Source organism: Erythrolamprus reginae, chromosome 9, assembly GCF_031021105.1.
Source record: "Erythrolamprus reginae isolate rEryReg1 chromosome 9, rEryReg1.hap1, whole genome shotgun sequence".
NCBI classification, from domain to species: Eukaryota; Metazoa; Chordata; class Lepidosauria; order Squamata; family Dipsadidae; genus Erythrolamprus; species Erythrolamprus reginae.
The window spans coordinates 49,840,235-49,861,392 of record NC_091958.1 but is presented as its reverse complement, the minus strand read 5'-3'; the positions used below and the strand labels follow the sequence as shown (position 1 = coordinate 49,861,392).

General features: G+C 43.7%; 1 protein-coding gene across 1 annotated transcript; it reads right to left on the bottom strand.

The window, feature by feature from the left end:
- Window positions 1-2,459: 2,459 nt before the first annotated feature.
- Window positions 2,460-19,805, bottom strand: UQCRC2 (ubiquinol-cytochrome c reductase core protein 2). The gene is made up of 14 exons (XM_070761189.1): window positions 19,428-19,805; window positions 17,903-17,986; window positions 17,643-17,792; window positions 16,524-16,588; window positions 15,979-16,035; window positions 15,704-15,828; window positions 13,342-13,439; window positions 11,353-11,410; window positions 11,157-11,252; window positions 9,421-9,620; window positions 8,474-8,554; window positions 8,195-8,271; window positions 4,010-4,163; window positions 2,460-2,679 (listed from the first exon to the last, which is right to left on the bottom strand). Exons 1-14 carry the CDS (start codon window positions 19,461-19,463, stop codon window positions 2,596-2,598), a joined length of 1,365 nt encoding a protein of 454 aa, XP_070617290.1. The 5' UTR covers window positions 19,464-19,805; the 3' UTR covers window positions 2,460-2,595.
- Between the last annotated feature and the right edge of the window lie 1,353 nt (window positions 19,806-21,158).

The following is a 21,158-nucleotide window of genomic DNA, read 5'->3' as shown; positions in this document are numbered from 1 at the left end:
CAATTTTCGTCTGCGTGGAGATGTGAAAACCTGGGTTTTTTAAAAAACTAGAAATGCTCTCCTGTAAAGGAACCACGTTAGAAGGGAAGAAAACTACAATCGGTTTTCTTAAGTTTCTGCAAGCCATCTTCTGAAGAGTTGCCCTTCACTTTTAGAGATAAGAATTTATTTCACAATGACCACAATTGTCTAAGTAAGTGCTGCCTCTTATATGTTTATATAGAGAATTCTCTTTGAAATAACTAAGCCCAAAGCCCAAGATTCAGGAGCTTTGTTTATACACTTTATGCCAGTGATGGCGAACCTATGGCATGGGTGCCACAGGTGGCACATGGAGTTGCCGTCATAGTTCCCTCTAAGCTGAGCAGTGAGCAATCGCTCACTTAAAAATCATCATCAACTCAGAGTTTTCCAAACCTGCCCAGAAGCCGAGAGGGAAAGAGTGAGAGGGAAGGAGAGAGAGAGGAAGAGAAACAGATAGAAAAAAGAGAGGAAGGAAAAGAGAAAGAAAAAGAATGGGAGTAAGGAAGAGAGAAAGAAAATCAAAATCTAGTTTGAAACTAGCTCAACTATTTAAGTGGCATTTTGATATTGATAGAGTTGCCCTATTATGAGCTCACTGTTATAGACACACAGTACAGTATTTTATTTTGAAATTCTCTGAGGCAACACAGGGTGGGTTTTTTATTTGTTTGATTGTTTATTTATTATTTCTGTGCCGCCCAGTCCCGAAGGGACTGCCGCTCAGACACTATACTTTTCCGCCCACCCCCCCAAAAAATTAGAGGGAACACTGGTTGCCGTTGCCCTAGCTCAACTCCAACATGCATGTGTGCGCGGCCATCTGATTTTTGGTTCACACAGAGGGTCTGGGAGGGTGTTTTTGGCTTCCAGAGAGCCTCCAGGGGGTTGGGGGAGGACATTTTTACCTTCCCCTGGCTCCGGGAACCCTCTGGAGCAGTGATTTTCAACCTTTTTTGAGACGTGGCACATTTTTTACAAATTTACAAAATCCTGGGGCACACCACCAACCAAAATGACACAAAATGACTCTCTAACACAGTACATATTATACATACATATTATACATAACATGTCGCTTGGCGGGACCCAGGGGAAGAGCCTTCTCTGTGGTGGTGGCCCTGGCCCTTTGGAACCAACTCCCACCAGATATTAGAATTGCCCCCACCCTCCTTGCCTTTTGTAAGCTGCTTAAAACCCACCTCTGCCGCCAGGCATGGGGGAATTGAGATCCTCTTTCCCCCTAGGCCTTTACAATTTTATGCATGGTATGTCTGTATGTATGTTTGGCTTTTATAATAATGGGTTTTTAACTGCAGAAAAAACAATTGCTGCCAACCTGCCTTCCATTGAGGACCTGTATACTGCACGAGTCAAAAAGAGGGCGGGGAAAATATTTACTGACCCCTCACATCCTGGACACAAATTGTTTCAACTCCTACCCTCAAAACGTCGCTACAGAGCACTGCACACCAAGACAACTAGACACAAGAACAGTTTTTTTCCGAACGCCATCACTCTACTAAACAAATAATTCCCTCAACACTGTCAGACTTTCTACTAAATCTGCACTTCTATTCTACTAGTTTTTCTCATCATTCCTATCACCCATTTCCTCCCATGTTGACTGTATGACTGTAACTTGTTGGTTATATCCTAATATTTTATTAATATTGCTTCTTCATTGCTTATTTGACCCCTATGACAATCATTAAGTGTCGTACCACATGATTCTTGACAAATGTATATTTTATTTTATGTACGCTGAGAGCATATGCATCAAGACAAATTCCTTGTGTGTCTAATCATACTTGGCCAATAAAAATTCTATTCTATTCTATTCTGTTAGCCGCCCTGAGTCTCCGGAGAGGGGCGGCATACAAATTCAATCAATCAATCAATCAATCAATCAATCAATCAATATAGTTAATAATATAATTTCTAAATGTATTTATACTCATTTAGTGTGAAAACTGGGCCTGTTTTGATGAACACAAAAGGGATATCCTGGCAGAAATGGTAGTTTGGGGATCCATGTTTAATTTCCCCCACGGTACATCTGACCATGTCTCACGGCACACTAGTGTGCCACGGCACACTGGTTGAAGAAAACACTGCTCTGGAGCCTGGGGAGGGCAAAACACGAGCCTACTAGGCCCAGCAGAACTTGGGAAACAGGCCATTTCCAGCCTCCAGAGGGCCTCCAGGAGGTGACGGAAGCTGTTCTCGTCCTCCCCAAGCAATGAATTACGGGTGTGGGCCACTCGTGCACGCGCGATAGTGCAAACCACACACTCTTTCGGCACCCAAAGCAAAAAAGGTTCGCCACCACTGCCTTAGTTTCTTTCTTTCTTTACAACCGTTACAACCCAGTCCAACCAAAGCTGGCAACGTCGGCCATCTACTTTCCGAAGACAAAAATGCTGGCCATTCTGTTGTTGTAGTACGAGTTCGGCACATTTATTTGACGTATGTAAATGAACATGGGAATCTGTTAAGCCAAAGCAAAGGGAACAGCAATCAATCCGGTTGCTTTGGGGGTTCGGCCTTACAGCCTGTAGCCTGTAGCCTTTCTTACAACTCGTCAACGAAAGGGGTATTGGACAGGTTTCCCCGGGCGGTCATCGACTTCTTCCCACTGACAAACTTCTTGGCCGCCTGACAAAATAAAAGCAGGAGGTTTGGTTGGTAAACATGTCGAACAATTAACAAAGTCTGTTTCTTTTAAAACATATAACACACCCATATAACACCTATGCTCCGCGACCTGCACTGGCTTCCTATTAGTCTCCGGGCACAATTCAAGGCACAATAAAGCCCTACATGGCCCAGGGCCAGACTATCTATGGGACCGCCTCTTGCCACATACCTCCCAGAGACCAATAAGAGCACACAGAGTTGGCCTCCTCCAGGTCCCGTCAACTAAGCCAGTGATTTTCAACCTTTTTTGAGCTGCGGCACATTTTTTACATTTACAAAACCATGGGGCACATTGAGGGGGGAGGGGGCTAAAAAAAGTTTGGACAAAAAAAATTATCTCTCTCTTTTCCTCCCTTTCGCTCTATTTCTCTCTCTCTCCCTCCCTCTTTCTCTCCCTTCCTCTTTTTTCTCTCTCTCTCCATCCCTCTTTCTTTCTCTCTTCCTTCCTTCCTCTTTTTTGCTCTCTTTCTCTCTCCCTCCCTCCCTCCCTCCCTCTGTCTTTCTCTCTCCCACCTTCCCTCCCTCTCTTTCTCCCTCTCTTTCTTTCTCTTGCTCTCTTGCTCTCTCTCTTGCTTTCTTTCCCTCTCTTGTTCTCTTTCTCCCTCTCTTTCTTTCTCTCTTGTTCTTTCTTTTTATCTCCCTTGCTTTCTTTCTCTCTCTCTCTCTCTTGCTTTCTTTTTCTCTCTCTTGTTTTCTTTCTCTCTCTCTTGCTCTTTCTTTCTCTCTTTCTTTCTTTCTCTTTCTTTCTCTCTCTCTCGCGGCACACCTGACCATGTCTCATGGCACACTAGTGTGCCGCGGCACACTGGTTGAAAAACACTGAACTAAGCAATGCAAGTTGGTGGGACCACGGGGGAGGGCCTTCTCTGGGGCTGCCCCAGCTCTATGGAACCAACTACCCCCCCGATGTCCATAGTGCAGTCTTTCTAATATAAAAGCTAACTTATTTCTATCCTCTTTTCTATTAAAACAGGCCTCCAAAGACAATTAACATGGATGAAAACTATACGCAAATGCATTTTTGGAGGGTGCAAATTAACCACAGGCACCAGCCTAATATAGCTGCAGTCGGCACCATAGGATCTCAGAGCAAAAAGACAGAAGGACCCATGGGGTTCAGGATTCAGACCCAGCTATGAGGATTGCTGATTCTTTTATGAAAGAAATCATTAAGATCCCAGAAGCGCCCCCCCCCCCCATTCCCACCTAATTCAATGCAGAGATAGAAAACAGACTTAATTTGAGTTCTTATCTCATTGTAATGACGACTGACCGGCACCAGACTTACGTTCACAACATCAGCAGTGGTCACGGAGTCAATCTGTTCAATCACGTGGGCCGGAGAGGTGTACGTCCCCAATGCTAACGCCTGGCTACCAATTTCATTCAGCAAACCTTCTGAAGACTCCACGGACGTAAAGAAAGCTGCCTTCATTTGCTGCCTGTCAAGGAACGGGAGGGGAAAGAAGGTAAGGGCAACAGCCTGGTCACAATTCATAAAAATGGCATACAGTGTACTTCTACCTACAAACGCCTCTACTTACTGTTCTGTCGGGCTCTCTGGTAGACTCTTCCCAAAAATTCACAGGTACAAATTTCAGACACACTCACGTTTGAAAATTCAAAACAATGTTCTTTATAATGAAAAGTCACTTAAACCAAGCCCTCTTTTGGTATAGCAAAGAGCACTCGTCTCCAAACAAACTGGTGATTTGTACAAGTCCCTTATCAGTTCTGGGATACTTAGCTTGCAGCTGTGAGGCAATTCACAGTCCTTCTTCTTTCACAAAGTGAAACACCCTTTGCTCTGGTTTAGTTTCAAAGCGGGGAAAAATCAGCACCCAAAAGGTCAAAGTCAGTAAAGCAGTCACGAAACAAAACGATCAGATAATCCTCCACAATGGCCAAACCCACAGGCTGCTATTTATAGCAGCCTCACTAATTGCCACAGCCCCACCCAACCACAGGTGGCCTCATTTTCTTTGATAATAATCTCTCCGTTGTTGCTGCCTATGCATCGCTGTATCATTAACTCTTGTTCTGAATACAAGGAGGAGCTAGATAATTGATCTCCTTCTGAGCTGTCTGCCACACTCTCCTCCTCCCTGTCACTCATGTCTTCTTGGTCAGAGGAGCCTTCATCAGCAGATTCCACCGGGGGCAAAACAGGCCTGCAGCATGTGGATGTCTCCCCCACATCCACAGTCCTTGAGGCAGGAGCTGGGCCAGAGCTAACCACAACACTTACGAACTTTTCTAGATAAGAACTGGGTGTTCAAGATCTTTTACCTCTTGTCAAGAACCATTTTCCACTGACAAACCTGAGCCTCTGAAACTGTAACCGGAAAAGGCAGGGAGAAGCCTCTGTGGGGCCTCTCTAGGAATCTCCTGGGAGGAAACAGGGCCTCCACCCTCCTTGTGGTTTCCCCAATCCCACGCATTATTTGCTTTTACATTGATCCCTATGGGAAAAAATGCTTCTTCTTACAAACTTTTCTATTTAAGAACCTGGTCATGGAATGAATTAAGTTCGTAAGTAGAGGTACCACTGTATCTTCAATTTAAAGCAGGGGTGTCCAACATTGTCAACGTTAAGACCCGTGGACTTCAACTCCCAGAATTCCTCAGCTGGCTGTGGAATTCTGGAAATTAAACTCTACAGGTCTTAACGTTGACAAGGCTGGACACTCTAATATAAAGGTACTGCATTTAATGAGTTAGGGTTAGGACAATTTCCACAGAAATGTGACAAAATGTTGATTTTTACAAGTTGGGATCGCCAATTAAAGTGAAAGGTTCGAGTCTTTTATTCAATACGTAAAAAATGCCTTCCATAATGTGCAGGATTCTCTTATTAATGTCTAATGGCACAAAGAATTGGGACCATCCATCGGTTAATTCCTAGGTTTTTTTTAATGCATTACTCTTACAATGCTGACATTCTCAAAACTATGGTACGTGTTGTGGTTATCTCTGGCCCAGCTCCTGCCCCAAGGACTGTGGATGTGGGGGAGACATCCACATGCTGCAGGCCTGTTTTGCTCCCGGTGGAATCTGATGATGAAGGCTCCTCTGACCAAGAAGACATGAGTGACAGGGAGGAGGAGAGTGGGGCAGACAGCTCAGAAGGAGATCAATTATCCAGCTCCTCCTTGGATTCAGAACAAGAGTTAATGATACAGCCACGCATGCGGAGAGCGATGCATAGGCAGCAACAACTGAGAGATTATTATCAAAGAAAATGAGGCCACCTGTGCTTGGGTGGGGCTGTGGTCATTAGTGAGGCTGCTATAAATAGCAGCCTGTGAGTTTGGCCATTGTGGAGGATTATCTGATCATTGTGTTTCGTGCCTGCTTTGCTGCGTTTGACCTTTTGTGTGCTGATTTTTCCCCACTTTGAAACTAAACCAGAGCAAAATGTGTGTCACTTTGTCAAAGAAGAAGGACTGTGAATTGCCTCACAGCTGCAAGCTAAGTATCCCAGAACTGATAAGGGACTTGTACAAATTACCAGTTTGTTTGGAGACCAGTGCTCTGTGCTATACCAAAAGAGGGCTTGGTTTAAGTGAATTTTCATTATAAAGAACATTGTTTTGAATTTTCAAACATGTGTGTGTGTCTGAAATTTGTACCTGTGAATTTTTGGGAGGAGTCTACCAGAGAGCCCGACAGAACAATACGGGGCTAGATTAACTTGATCATGAGATCAAAATACTGAAAGAATAAGGGGAAATGCGTGCTAAGGATAAAACTGAATATATTTCCAATTACTGTCACTTTACTTTTGACATTTACTTTGTATTGCAGTTTAATTCAAGGAGATAAATTACTCTAAAACGGCTGTCACTCTGGCGTCAAGGAGGCTCTCTAGGGAAAGCAACATGAGGAAAGTCATATAAGAAATTTCACTTATGCAACTGGGAACAAAAATGGATTTCAATAAAATACCTTAAAGAGAAAAATGCCATAATCATGCACTTTGTAAAATCATGTAATAAATAATGTACGTGTACAAATAAATGTGTAAAATCAGAATAAATAGATTTTGGATAACAGTGTTTTTGCTCCTTTAAAAAAAAATGATTTAACTGATTGCAAATACATCAAATTAACTGTTTGGCTACTTATCTTAAATAAGGTTCAGGAGGGAAGTGTTTTTAACAGGAAAGTGAACACAAGAACAAGGGGACACAATCTGAAGTTAGTTGGGGGAAAGATCAAAAGCAACGTGAGAAAATATTATTTTACTGAAAGAGTAGTAGATCCTTGGAACAAACTTCCAGCAGACGTGGTAGATAAATCCACAGTAACTGAATTTAAACATGCCTGGGATAAACATATATCCATTGTAAGTTGAAATACAGGAAATAGTATAAGGGCAGACTAGATGGACCATGAGGTCTTTTTCTGCCGTCAGTCTTCTATGTTTCTATCTCATTTTCTTTGGACTGACAGAGCAATGGCTAAGAATCTCAAACAAGACAATGGTCTTGAGACACCAGGAAGTTCTGCATTTAACCAGCTTGATGAAGTTGTTAAAGTGCCAGCCTAGAAACCAGGAGACTTGAGTTCTAGTCCTGCCTTAGGAAGGAAAGCCAGCCGGGATGATTTTGGGCCAATCACCAGGAGGTGATGAGTTTGAGTCCCATGTTAGCCATGACAGCTAAGACGGGCCACTTCCTCCCTCTCAGCCTAACCCACACCTCATAAGCTTATTGTTGTGGAGGAACTAGGAGGAAGGAATATTATATATCAGTGATGGCAAACCTATGGCACAATTGCCACAGGTGGCATGCGGAGCCATATGTTGGCCTGTGAGCTATTGCCCTAGCTCAGCTCCAACGTGCATGTGTGTGCCAGCCAGTTGATTTTTGGCTCACACAGAGGCTCTGGGAGGGCGTTTTTGGCTTCCAGAGAGCCTCCTGGGGGATAGGGGAGGGCCTTTTTACCCTCTCCCAGCTACAGGGAAGCCTTTGGACCCTGGGGAGGACGAAACACGAGCCTACTGGGCCCACCAGAAGTTGGGAAACAGGTCTTTTCCGACCTCCAGAGGGTCTCCTGGGGGGCAGGAAAAACGTTTTGCCCTCCCCAGGCACTGAATTACGGTTGTGGACACTTGCGCATTCTCTTTCGGCACCCGAGGAATAAAAAGGTTTGCCACGACTATTCTATATGTTTATCTTGAATTACTTTTGAATTAATAAATGGATAAAACTCTAACATAACAAAAACCATGTGTTCCTTGCTTCTGAATACCACTTTATTGTTCATTTTGTATGATGAACAAGTTTCGCACATAGAGAAAGTTGTGACTTTTTTTCTTTACTCTAGCTTGCTAAAGTTTGAACGGACCCAGAGAATTATGTTACACATAGCCATACCTGGTAGTCCAGAAAGCTTAATAGAAAGAAACTATAATATTTTTGGAGAACCAAACAATCTTGGAGGGGTGGGGTGGGGTGGAGAAACTTACTTGGCTCTTTTAACTTCTTCCTCAGTAACACCCCCCTCGGAAACAGCCTTCACTTGATTCAAAGCAGCTTTGATTACCTTGACGCAACCAAATAAAACACGTTACTATAAAATACGTTAGTTTGAGCCGTAGTAACTGGAGGAGCCCCACCCACTTTCCCCCTTCAAATCTCTCCCAACAGAGTGGCACATTTTGGCCCGCCCACCCCGAGAACATACTTGAGAGTTCAAGCAATTCACAGGCCCCAAGGAGGTCTCGAATTACATCCTGATAACTTACCTCCCTGGTGACTGAGGCTTGAGAGATGGTGTATATGCCAAAAAGACCAGAGTCCGAGTAATTCGCATTGAATGCTGTTACCTGCAATAGAAGGCTGCTTCAGTTAGCATATTTGAATTCCCCCCCCAGTATAACTGGGTGTTCAAGATTTTTTTTTTGCCACTTTTCAAGAACCATTTTCTACTTAAGAACCGAAGCCTCCGAAGCTGTAACCGGAAAAGGCAGGGAGAAGCCTCCATGGGGCCTCTCTAGGTATCTCCTGGGAGGAAGCAGGGCTGGAAAAGACAGGGAGAAGCCTCCATGGGGCCTCTTTAGGAATCTCCTGGGAGGAAGCAGGGCTGGAAAAGACAGGGAGAAGCCTCCGTGGGGCCTCTTTAGGAATCTCCTGGAAGGAAACAGGGCCAGGAAAGGCAGGGAGAAGCCTCCGTAGGGCCTCTCTAGGAATCTTCTGAGAGGAAACAGGGCCAGAAAAGGCGGGGAGAAGCCTCTGTGGAGCCTCTCAAGGAATCTCAGGGGAGGAAACAGGGACGGAAAAGGCGGGGAGAAGCCTCTGTGGGGCCTCTCTAGGAATCTCCTGGGTGGAAACAGGGTCTCCACCCTCCCTGTGGTTTCCCCAATTGCACACATTATTTGCTTTTACATGGATTCCTATGGGAAAAATTGCTTCTTCTTACAAACTTTTCTACTTAAGAACCTGGTCACGGAATGAATTAAGTTCGTAAGTAGAGGTAGCACTGTACTTAAATATTTACAAAACATGAGGGGGTCTACTCACTTCTGTGACATACTGTATATATACACATGCACACACATATGCATGTATACACACACACACACAAAGATTTCTAAGCCCTTTAGATAGATAGATAGACAGACAGACAGACAGACAGACAGACAGACAGACAGACAGACAGACAGACAGATAAAAGATCCATTTCAGTGCTTACATCAAAGGGTAGGGGAGTAGCCTTTGTAATCTCCTGGACAAGTTTGCTGGTGATCCTGCTTCCTCTCTTAATGAGAGATGCTGCTCCAAGGATATTCTGAAGGACGCTAAAGGCATTCACTTCCGGGCTTCCAACAGCTGCTCCCTCTGCTACTACAACCGCATGGACGAGGTTATCGCGGTGCTGTTCTCGCATTTCACCTTAAAGGAAGAGGAGACATTAATCTAGATTTAAGTACGCCAAAGATAGGAACAGCGATTGGCGACACCGATTTTCACCCAACTCCTCTCTCTCCTACTGTCCTGCCCCAGCTAAGAATGTAGCAAAATACAGATTGTTCAAACTTCTTTTTAATCAATAACTGACTACTTACTTACTTACTTACTTACTTACTTATTTATTTATTAAATTTGTATGCCGCCCCCCTCCGTAGACTTGGGGCAGCTTACAACAATAATAGAAAAAAGCAATGTACAATACAAATCTAATAATTAAAACTAAAAACCCATAATTTAAGAAAACATACACACAACATATTATACATAAACAGTATAGGCCTGGGGAAGTTATCTCAGTTCCCCCATGCCTGACGGCAGAGGTGGGTTTTAAGGAGCTTACGAAAGGCCAGGAGGGTGGGGGCAGTTCTAATCTCGGGGGGAGCTGGTTCTAGAGGGTGGGGGCCGCCACAGAGAAGGCTCTTCCCCTGGGCCCCGCCAAATGACATTGTTTAGTCGACGGGACCCGGAGAAGGCCAACTCTGTGGGACCTAATCGGTCGCTGGGATTCGTTGGGATTCATTGTCTTAGTAGAGATCTCCCACACACAAACACAAAGGCAGATTTTCTTGCAAAAGCCCAACTGTTAATTAGCTGTCATTAACAGCTGTCACGAGTTCAGAAAGTCTTAAATCATAGAACAGCAATTAGTCTTTTATGCACAGAAATGGAATGGTCGTAATTTCAAACGGTCGCTAAAGGAGCTGTTGTAAGGTGGGGATGCCAAATACAGTAATACCTCGTCTTACGAACCTAATTAGTTACAGGGGGAGGTTCGTAAGACGAAAAGTTCGTAAGACGAAACATTATTTCCCATAGGAAACAATGTAAAATCCATTAATTGGTGCAACAGAAAAAAAACCCCCGCAAAAGCCCCCCGGCTGTTTTAAAATGTGACAGCCGGGCGCCGCGGCTTCCCAGCGGCCTCCCGAACGCCGAACCCGGAAGTTCGGGTTTGGCGTTCGGGTTCAGGAGGCTGCTGGGAAGCCCCCCAACTGTTTTAAAAGGTGAAAGCCGGGCGGCGGGGCTTCCCAGCGGCCTCCCGAACGCCGAACCCGGAAGTTTGGCAAAAGTTCGGGTTCGGGAAGCCGCTGGGAAGCCCCGCCACCCGGCTGTCACCTTTTAAAACAGCCGGGGGGCTTCCCAGCGGCCTCCCGAACGCCGAACCCGGAAGTTCGGGTTTGTCGTTCAGGTTCAGGAGGACGCTGGGAAGCCCCCCAGCTGTTTCAAAAAGCGACAGCCGGGCGGCGGGGCTTCTCGGCGGCGGCGGCACCGGCGGGTTCGTAAGAAGAAAAAAGTTCATAAGAAGAGGCAAAAATTTTCTGAACCCCGGGTTCGTATCTCGGGTTGTTCCTAAGACGAGGGGTTTGTATCATGAGGTACCACTGTATTCCTAACAATCTCAGAATGCCTGAAAATGCACTTCGGGAGCAAAGCCAAAGCAGAAGGCCTCCAACTTACCTCCGCGATATTTGGCCTTTTCACCGGCTATGCCAGCCCCACTGCGAATGTTAAGGAACTGTTCTCCAACCTGCTTTAGGTCAGCGTGGCTGACACCTGCAAGACGAGACCCGAGTCAGAAGGAGGACACCCCAAAATGATATAAAGTTTAATGGGACTCAGCATGGAATAAAACAAGAAATGGCCGATTACCTACCGAGCCCCACCAAGGCCATGCGTCCACTAGTGAAGTTGTTCTGAACGTATTCGTGCAACTGTGTTAAAGAAAAAAAGCAAGTCTTCAAAGGAGCCTATCATCATCATCATCTTTTAATTACTCCATAATCCCTTGCAAGGTGGAGTCTGGGCAATTGAATGGAGCTAGCAGAGTGTTTGAATGGCCCATTGCCCTTCCTGTCACCAATGCAGAGTTTTGTTCAGCAGGTATATACTCTTTGTGCCTAGAGAGAGAAATATCTGCCTCTACCTACGAGGGTTGCCCAGAAAGCAATGCACCATTTTTTTTCTCAGCCTCCAGTAATGGTACGAATGCGAAACTTTAGATATACAGTGTTCCCTTGATTTTCGCGGGTTCGAACTTCGCGAATAGCCTATACATGGTTTTTAAAAAAATATTACGGTAATTAAAAAATACTTCGCGGTTTTTTCGTATACAACGGTTTTTTCCACCTGATGATGTCATCGCCAAACTAATAATTTTTGCAAATAAATAACAAAAATAATAATTATTGTTAATAAATAATTATGTTTATAAATATCAGGATCACTATTCAATGGTGAGTACCAGTAATAATGGTGAGTAAATGGTTGTTAAGGGAATGGGAAATGGTAATTTAGGAGTTTAAAGTATTAAGGGAAGGCTTGTGATATTATCCATAGCCAAAAATAGTGTATTTACTTCCGCATCTCTACTTCGCGGAAATTCGACTTTTGCGGTTGGTCTCGGAACGCATCCCCCATGGAAATCGAGGGAACACTGTACATTATTTGAATTGTCAGGAGTGCATGTGTAAATTTTGCGCTTCTTCAGACAGAGAGCGCAGCTGCAGCAGTGTTTCGAAATGGCGTCTGTAAGTGATATACGTTACAAGCAGCGTGTCATTGAATTTCTCACTGCGGAGAAAGAAACTGTTGGGAACACTCACAAACGTTTGTGTACAGTTTATGAAGAATCGGTAGTCGACAGAAGTATGGTTAGTCGCGGAAGACATTTTGAGGATGACAAAGAGGTGATTCGCACAGTATCACCTCTTTGTGATTGGCGTTGTGAACAGAACAAGGAGTGGTACCGACAGGGCATAGACGCCCTTGTGTCTCGCTGGAGGAAGACCATAGAACAGGACGGAGACTACGTGGAAAAATAGGGAGCATAGAAGAAACATCATTCTTTCTTGTGTGTAAGTTTCATTGTGTTCAACAAATAATTGTTGAAGAAAAAAAATGTGGTGCATTACTTTCTGGGCGACCCTTGTAGGAATGAATTCACAGCCTCCTGATTATGAGGCGAGAGTTCCACCTCTAGGCCACCGCACCATTATTATTATTATTATTATTGTTATTATTATTATTATTATTATTATTATTTATTGGATTTGTATGCCGCCCCTCTCCGCAGACTCGGGGCAGCTAACAACAATGATAAAAAACAACATGTAACAATCCAATTTAATAAAACAACTAAAAACCCTTATTATAAAAACCAAACATACACACAAACATACCATACATAACTTGTAAAGGCCTAGGGGGAAAGAGTATCTCAATTCCCCCATGCCTGGCGGCAGAGGTGGGTTTTAAGGAGCTTACGAAAGGCAAGGAGGGTGGGGGCAATTCTAATCTCTGGGGGGAGTTGGTTCCAGAGGGGCGGGGCCGCCACAGAGAAGGCTCTTCCCCTGGGGCCCGCCAAACGACATTGTTTGGTCGACGGGACCAAACTAAAATGACTGTAAACCACTTATTTCTTCAGTACTGCTGTAGCCTGGGACGGTTGAGAACTTCCTGTGCTCTTCTGTCTTATCTAATCCCTCTAGAAAGACTACTGGGCTGATAGTCATTATTACATTTTATCCTTGCAAAGCTAACCAATCCTTCAAGACCTGAAGCCCTGCCTCGCCCGAGTCTAAGGGTGAACGAATCAGAGGGTCTCCATCCATCATCACTGCAAAAGTACCATTCAAATTCTTGCCTGTTCTGGTGTAATTTTGCCAATCATGAAATCTGGACAGTACAAAGAATTAGCCAGGGCATTTCGGTAAGATGCGGCGTGTAAATTCTCCAGAACACCTAGACAAAATAGAAGTGAGCACATTAATTGTCTGTGAAGCAGGTCAAAAGACTCTTCCCTTCCCGCCTTTATTTTAATTGTGTGCACTGCCCGCAGTCACCAGCATGAGATGACCGGCTACATTAATATAATAAAGAAAATAAATAAAATCTGTAACCAAGCTGTGTTCTATGAAAACAAAAATCCTGTTGCGATATACAGTGTTCCCTCGATTTTCGCGGGGGATGCGTTCCGAGACCGCCTGCGAAAGTCGAATTTCCGCGAAGTAGAGATGCGGAAGTAAATACACTATTTTCGGCTATGAACAGTATCACAAGCCTTCCCTTAACGCTTTAAAGCCCTAAATTACAATTTCCCATTCCCTTAGCAACCATTTAGATTATTACTCACCATGTTTACTTACTAAAGTTTATTTAAAAAGATGTTTTTTAAAGGCAGACGAAAGTTTGGCAATGACATATGACGTTATCGGGTGGGAAAAACCGTGGTATGGGGGGGGAAACCACAAAGTATTTTTTAATTAATATTTTTGAAAAACCGTGGTATAGACATTTCGCAAAGTTCGAACCCGCAAAAATCGAGGGAACACTGTATACCATTTTCTCTCAACCCAGTGATTTTCTTTGTAATGAATAGAATAGAATGGAATAGAATTCTTTATTGTCCAAGTGTGATTGAACACACAAGGAATTTATCCTCGGTGCATATGCCAAGATACATTCGTCAAGAATCATAAGGTACAACACTTAATGATAGTCATAAGGTACAAATAAGCAATCAGGAAATGATCAGGATCAATATAGACCGTAAGGATACAAGCAACATGTTACAGTCATGCAATCCTAAGTGGGAGGAGATGGGTGATAGAGAAGACTGATAGTAATTAGTAATGTAGCCTTAGTGAATTGTTTAGCAGAGTGATGGTGTTCGGGGAAAAACTGTTCTGGGGTTTAGTTGTCTTGATGTGCAGTGCTACTTTTAAAATAAAAATAAAAATGAAAACTTCCAACTAGCAAAGGCATAAATGACTGACACTGACTGAGAGTTACTGGTAGTTAACCATACCTGTAGTACCCACGCTCAAGTCTTTTTATCATCGGAATAACAATTGTTGATTAACTACACTCATAAGAGAGCACAATGGTATCTCCCCCCCAGAGATTAGAATTGCCCCCACCCTCCTTGCCTTTCGTAAGCTGCTTAAAACCCACCTCTGCCGCCAGGCATGGGGGAATTGAGATGCTCTTTCCCCCCAGGCCTTTACAATTTTATGCATGGTATGTCTGTATGTCTGTTTGGTTTTTATAATAATGGGTTTTTAACTGTTTTTAGTATTGGATTATTATTATTATATGCTGTTTTATTATTGCTGTTAGCCGCCCCGAGTCTCCCGAGAGGGGCGGCACACAAATCCAATTAACAACAACAATAATAATAATAATAATAATAATAATAATAATAATAATAACAATAATAATAATTTTCAAAGCACATTCAGAACCCCATTGTAATAACTAGCATGTTGTTTAGATTTTTTTTAAAGGAATGGCAGGCTATCTACGCCCTAAATCTAAAGAGGGAAAATTTGTGTGAATTCTGCAATGTCCTCTAAAACAGGGTTCTTCAACCTTGGCAACTTTTTGACTTGAGGGCTTCAACTTCCAGAATTCCACAGTCGGCGTGGCTTAAAAGTTATAAGTTAAAGGCCCACAAGTCTTAAAAATTGCCAGGTTTGGAGAGTCTGGGTGTAAAAGAGCAGGGGATAAGAGGAAGACAAAAGAATGGAATTGGAAGAATGAAAGGTGTGGTATTCAGCATACAGCTACTCATATCCCGCCTGGCGGGACCCAGGGGAAGAGCCTTCTCTGTGGCGGCCCCGACCCTCTGGAACCAACTCCCCCCAGAGATTAGAACTTCCCCCACCCTCCTTGCCTTTCGTAAACAACTTAAAACCCACCTCTGCTGCCAGGCATGGGGGAATTGAGATCCTCTTTCCCCCTAGGCCTTTACAATTCTATGCATGGTATGTCTGTATGTATGTTTGGTTTTTATATTAATAGATTTTTAATCATCAATACCAAATTACTATTGTACACTGTTTTATTGTTGCTGTTAGCCGCCCCGAATCTCTGGAGAGGGGCGGCATACAAATCCAATAAATAAATAAATAAATATCTGACAAAGCAGAGTTATGGCAGGGAGATTTTCCCACCCATTTTAAAGAACTATAGCCAATCAACTTTAAAAAAACAACACCACTTACTGGTCTGGGGGCTGTGAAAGGCAATTTCCTTATCAATTTTTAAACGGGTAGTGAGTTCCGATACTTCCCACGGCCTGAATTCTGGAGCAGTAGTGACATTTATTAAATATTCCAGCACGGTGTCACTAAATAAAGTAAGCAAAGAAAACTCACGATGTTTTATTTTATTTTTTTACAGAAAAACGATTAGTATTAAAATGTTCCACAACTTTTATCAAGGAAAGTGCTCACTGTACGAATTGAAAAAGGGATCTGTTGCGCTGCTAGATGCTTACATGTAATCACGCAGACATTCAACGGAATAAACCATGTTCTCCCGGGTAGCAGTCACACTAGAAAAAGGAAGAACAAAAAAACAGAACTTGCAGAAGAGAAAATATATTGGAGATAGCTGAAATCTAGCATTTGCCACATTGTGGAATGAATGAATCAATGTCATCATTCAAATGAGATTATCAAACCAACTGTCTAGCTCTTACAGCTTCTCTGTCTTCCAATACACTTGAGAAAATACACTTCTGCAAAACTAAATCACTAAAATTCCCTCCACAAATCCAGAAAATCTTTATGATAGGCTCAATTTTGATTATTAAATATGACAGGCTTCCGGTTTTTCCCTTTGTTTAAAGCCTTTGCTGCTTTCAGTTGCCTTGCTATGAGCTATTCAAATTCCTTAGCAGTTTACTTGATCAAATGCAAAACTCAAATACTGTATAGGCCTTTTCACTAAAAATAAGCACCTTGGGAGCGAACCACTTGTCAGAATATCTTTCCCTTTCCCCAAACCTTTCAAAAAGGAAACAAAGCTTTGGTAACAAACCTGAGATTAGCAGCAACGCTATCAATACCCGTGACAATCTTAAAGGAAGAAGCTCCTTTTGTGGTCTGATGGGAGAAAGGGAGAAAAGGTTTAAGATTATAAGCTGTAGCTATCAAGGCAGAGGGAAGCCATAAACATAACTGGGGATTTTAGATTGTTTGCTTAGTTTTAATTAACTGGATTTAGGTATTGCATTCTGTTGTTTCTTTTTATATGTTGTAAACCACCCCAAGTCCTCGGAGAGGGGCGGCATATAAATCAATCAATCACAACAATAATAAAAACAATATTCCAGTGAAAACAAATCTAATATTAAAAAGTACATAAAACCCTATCATATTTAAAAAAGCAAACAATATATACATACCCAAACATAAATATAAAAAAGCCTGGGGGAAAGGTGTCTCAACTCCCCCATGCCTGGCGGTATAGATGGGTCTTGAGTAATTTACGAAAGACAAGGAGTATGGGGGCAGTTCTAATCTCCGGGGGGAATTGATTCCAGAGGGCTGGGGCTGCCACAGAGAAGGCTCTTCCCCTGGGGCCCGCCAAACGACATTGTTTAGTCGACGGGACCCGGAGAAGACCAACTCTGTGGGACCTTATCGTGCTAAATGAGCGGGGGTTTTTTTGGGGGGGGGTGTTTCAAAGTTCTAGACGGTGACGGTGTTTCAGGAAAGCCACCTGGAGATGGCGAAAAACAAGCCAATGGGCCAACCTTCTTTTTTCATAGTCAGATGTCTTCAGGAACTTCTTCGGCTTTGGACAGTTGCAGCCAGGCCTCTCACATCTTGGCCCATATAGACATATCATTGACCTGCATGCCCAAAACTGGACTGTGGGATGAAGGTAGTACATGAAACCACACCCCATCCGGTCTGTAAAAACCCCTGTGTCCCTGGGGGAGAAAAGTTGAGGGCCACTGTTCTATATCCTTTCTCTTTTGGCCATTTTTTTTTAACATCGGAGGGGTGGGGAAGAGTTTCTTTCATTGTTCTATCTGGACTCTTCTCCATTGCCTCAACTGATTCTCCAACCTCAAAATTCCTGCTTGGTGTATTCGACTTTAATCATCTGAGTTGTTTTTCTAAAAGTGAATGAAGAACAAGAGCGTCTCACCAGGCTGGTTGAAAGACGGAGCAGATGCGACGTTCCCAGATTGGTGGAAGTTTCATATCTACTACCTGATTTAATGAAGAGACCGATGCTAGAAACTGGGCAATAGTTTTCCAAAGAGGCAATCACCAAGCCACTTGATAATTTTGTAATCTGCATTTAGGGGCGTAAAAAAGAGAGATCAGTCCACGCAAGACTCGTGTGACTCTACCACTAACCAAAATGTCAAAATACAAAGCATACTCCATCAAGTTCAGACCGACCTCAAGTTCCTCCGGGGGCAGCTGCACGCGAGGCGCTGCAGAGACTTTAGCTTTGGGTGCAGCTTGGACAGAATAAAACCGCTTCTGTAAAGAGAGTATAAATGTGAGATCAATTTAAGCGTGTATTTCTCTCTGTGTGTAAAACAGCACTGAATGCTATCATTCTTGCCACATGACCATGTTAAACGTATCTTCTGAAAGCACTGGATCAATGGCCTTGAAATGGAGATAAGCACCACCCCCTACCGTCAGGAATGACTAGTGCGGCAAAATCTGCAGGGATACCTTTACCGTTACATGTGTGTGTTTATGTGTGGGCATTATCTACATCTATCAACCTACCTACCTCTATCAATCTCCATCTACAAACTCCATCTACAAATATACATCCATCCATCACCTACTTTTATCAATCTGTCAATCTACATCCATCTATCCAACTATCTCTTCCTTTTATCAATCTATCTCTTTGATCTCCATCTATCTATCTATCCATCCATCACCTACATCTATCAACCTTTGTTAATCTCCACTTATCTATATATCCCTCTATCCATCATCACCTACTTTTACCAATACTTTGTTCGGTACAAAGTTGAATGTACACAACAGCAAGTGAAATTGATTCTCAATTGGTGTTGCTTCCTAAGTGAACAGTTTGATTTCACAAAAGTTTGGTTTACTTGGAATTATATTGTGTTGCTTAAGTGTCCGCTTTATTTTTTTGAGCAGTGTATAAATACAGACAAGAAGACAGATCTTAGAAACACAGAAGATTAACGGCAGAAAAAGACCTCATGGTCCATCTAGTCTGTCCTGTATTTTATCTTAGGATGGATATATGTTTATCCCAAGCATGTTTAAATTCAGTTACGCTGGATTTACCAACTACGTCTGCTGGAAGTTTGTTCCAAGCATCTACTACTCTTTCAGTAAAATAATATTTTCTCACGTTGCTTCTGATCTTTCTCCCAACTAGCCTCAGATTGGGGCCCCTTGTTCTTGTGCTCAGTTTCCTATTAAAAACACTTCCCTCCCGAACCTTATTTAACCCTTTTAACATATTTAAAGATCTTAATAGGATTCTATAGTACACAGTGAAAATACTGTAAAGGGAAAGTTCATTGTATTGCTTTCTAGAAAGAACATCTTAACTTTTATTTCAGGCTCAAAAGCTGCATTATTTCACAATTCTGATATATTCTGAAATATATCACATACCCCTGGCCTGCTAACTGTCAACCTGCAGGGATCCCTCCTCTCTCACCGACGCCCCCTCGACTCCCCTGCAGCCCCAGCCAGGACAGCCGAACCAGGACTGGGTCTCAGGCACCCCAAAAGACCTTCGGTTCTCCCTCCACAGCCTCCCTAGAAGCAGCAATAGCAGCCCGGCCGCCCCTTTTGGCTGCAAGGACCCGCTCAAGGTCGCTTCCACCCGCGGGAAAGGGGGAATCCCAGGCCCGGCTCGGGGTTCCATCCCGCGGCCTGCCCGGTTTGGTCGCCTCCGTCCCATAAACTGACTCACGGGGATGCACCGCGCCAGCACCAGAAGGGGCTTCATCGCCGCCGAAGCCGCCGAGCGCCGACCCTCCCCTGCAAGGAAAACCAAGATGGCAGCGGCGGAAGCGGCGGCGGAAACGGACGGCCTTCCCAGCCTGCCCCGCGCGGCCCTCCTATCGCTCTTCGTCTTCGGCGCCGAACCATAGAGCTTGGGGACGTTCGAAGGTTACGTGTGTTTTTGTTTACGGGGAGTGGATTTGGCTAGAGCGTCCCGGTTAGAATGGAGGGGGAGCATTGAGTCGCAGGCAAGAACGTCCGGTTGTCAAGTGGCAGACGGCGGACTCCTCCATAGGCGGGGAGTTTGAAAGGACTCCTGCCCCTCCCCCTCTGAAGCCCCTCCCCTTTTGAAGCCCCCCCCCCCCCCCAAGGAGGAAGAATTTGGCTGTTCTTATTTTTTAAAGCGATGAGATCCGTTTTAAGAAAGGGGGTATCAAGTCTGGCGGAGAGGATAACCCAACCTGCGTTTCCCATCATCCCCAGACGTCCCAACCTGCACTTCCCATCATCCCCAGATACCCCAACCTGCATATCCCATCATCCCCAGACATCTCAACCCGCATGAATTCCAGCGGCCAATTAGGTCCCACAGAGTTGGCCTTCTCCTGGTCACGTTGACTAAACAATGTCATCTGGCGGGACCCAGGGGAAGAGCCTTCTCTGTGGCGGCCCCGGCCTTCTAGAATCAACTCCCCCCCGGAGATTCACACTGCCCCCACCTCCTTGCCTTCCGCAAGACTCTGACGATGGGGTAATTGATGTATCCCCTTTTTGGCTAGTAAGATTTATATGTGGTTATGATTGGGTAGTATTGACTGTTTTTAAATGATAATGGGTTTTTAGCTATAGGTTTAATTATTGGATTTGTACTGCATTGTTTATTGTTGTTGTGAGCCAGCCCGAGTCTTCAGAGAGGGGCAGCATACAAATCTTATAAATTATTATTATTATCACCATCATTATAATAATAATAATAATAATAATAATAATAATAATAATTATTATTATTATTATTATTATTATTATTATTATTATTATTATTATTATTTACTTCTCATCATCCACAGATACCCCAGCCCACACCTCCCATCATTCATTCATTCATTCATTTTGGAGGTATGTAAAGATATAATAATATTGTAGTAAAAAGAAAAATAAGAAAAAAAACATTAGATATAATAATATTCATATACACAATACTAGTAAAAAAATATAAAGAAACATTAGCACTTATGCACGCCCCTTACTGACCTCTTAGGAATCGGGAGAGGTCAACAGAGGACAGTCTAAGGGTCAAGTTTTGGAGGTTAGGAGATGACACTAGAGCAGTGTTTCCCAACCTTGGCAACTTGAAGATATTTGGACTTCAACTCCCAGAATTCCCCAGCCAGCGAATGCTGGCTGGGGAATTCTGGGAGTTGAAGTCCAGATATCTTCAAGTTGCCAAGGTTGGGAAACACTGCACTAGAGAGTCTGGCAGTGAGTTCCAGGCATCAACTCCTCGGTTACTAAAGTCGTACTTCCAGCAGCCGAGTTTGGAGCGGTTCACTTTAAGTTTGTCTCTGTTGCGTGCTCGTGTGTTGTTGCGGTTGAAGCTGAAGTAGTCGTGGACAGGAAGGACGATGTAGCAGAGGATTTTGTATGACCATCCCCATTTCTCCTGGAAAGCGCCGCCGATGCCCCAGCCCCAGACTCCCGG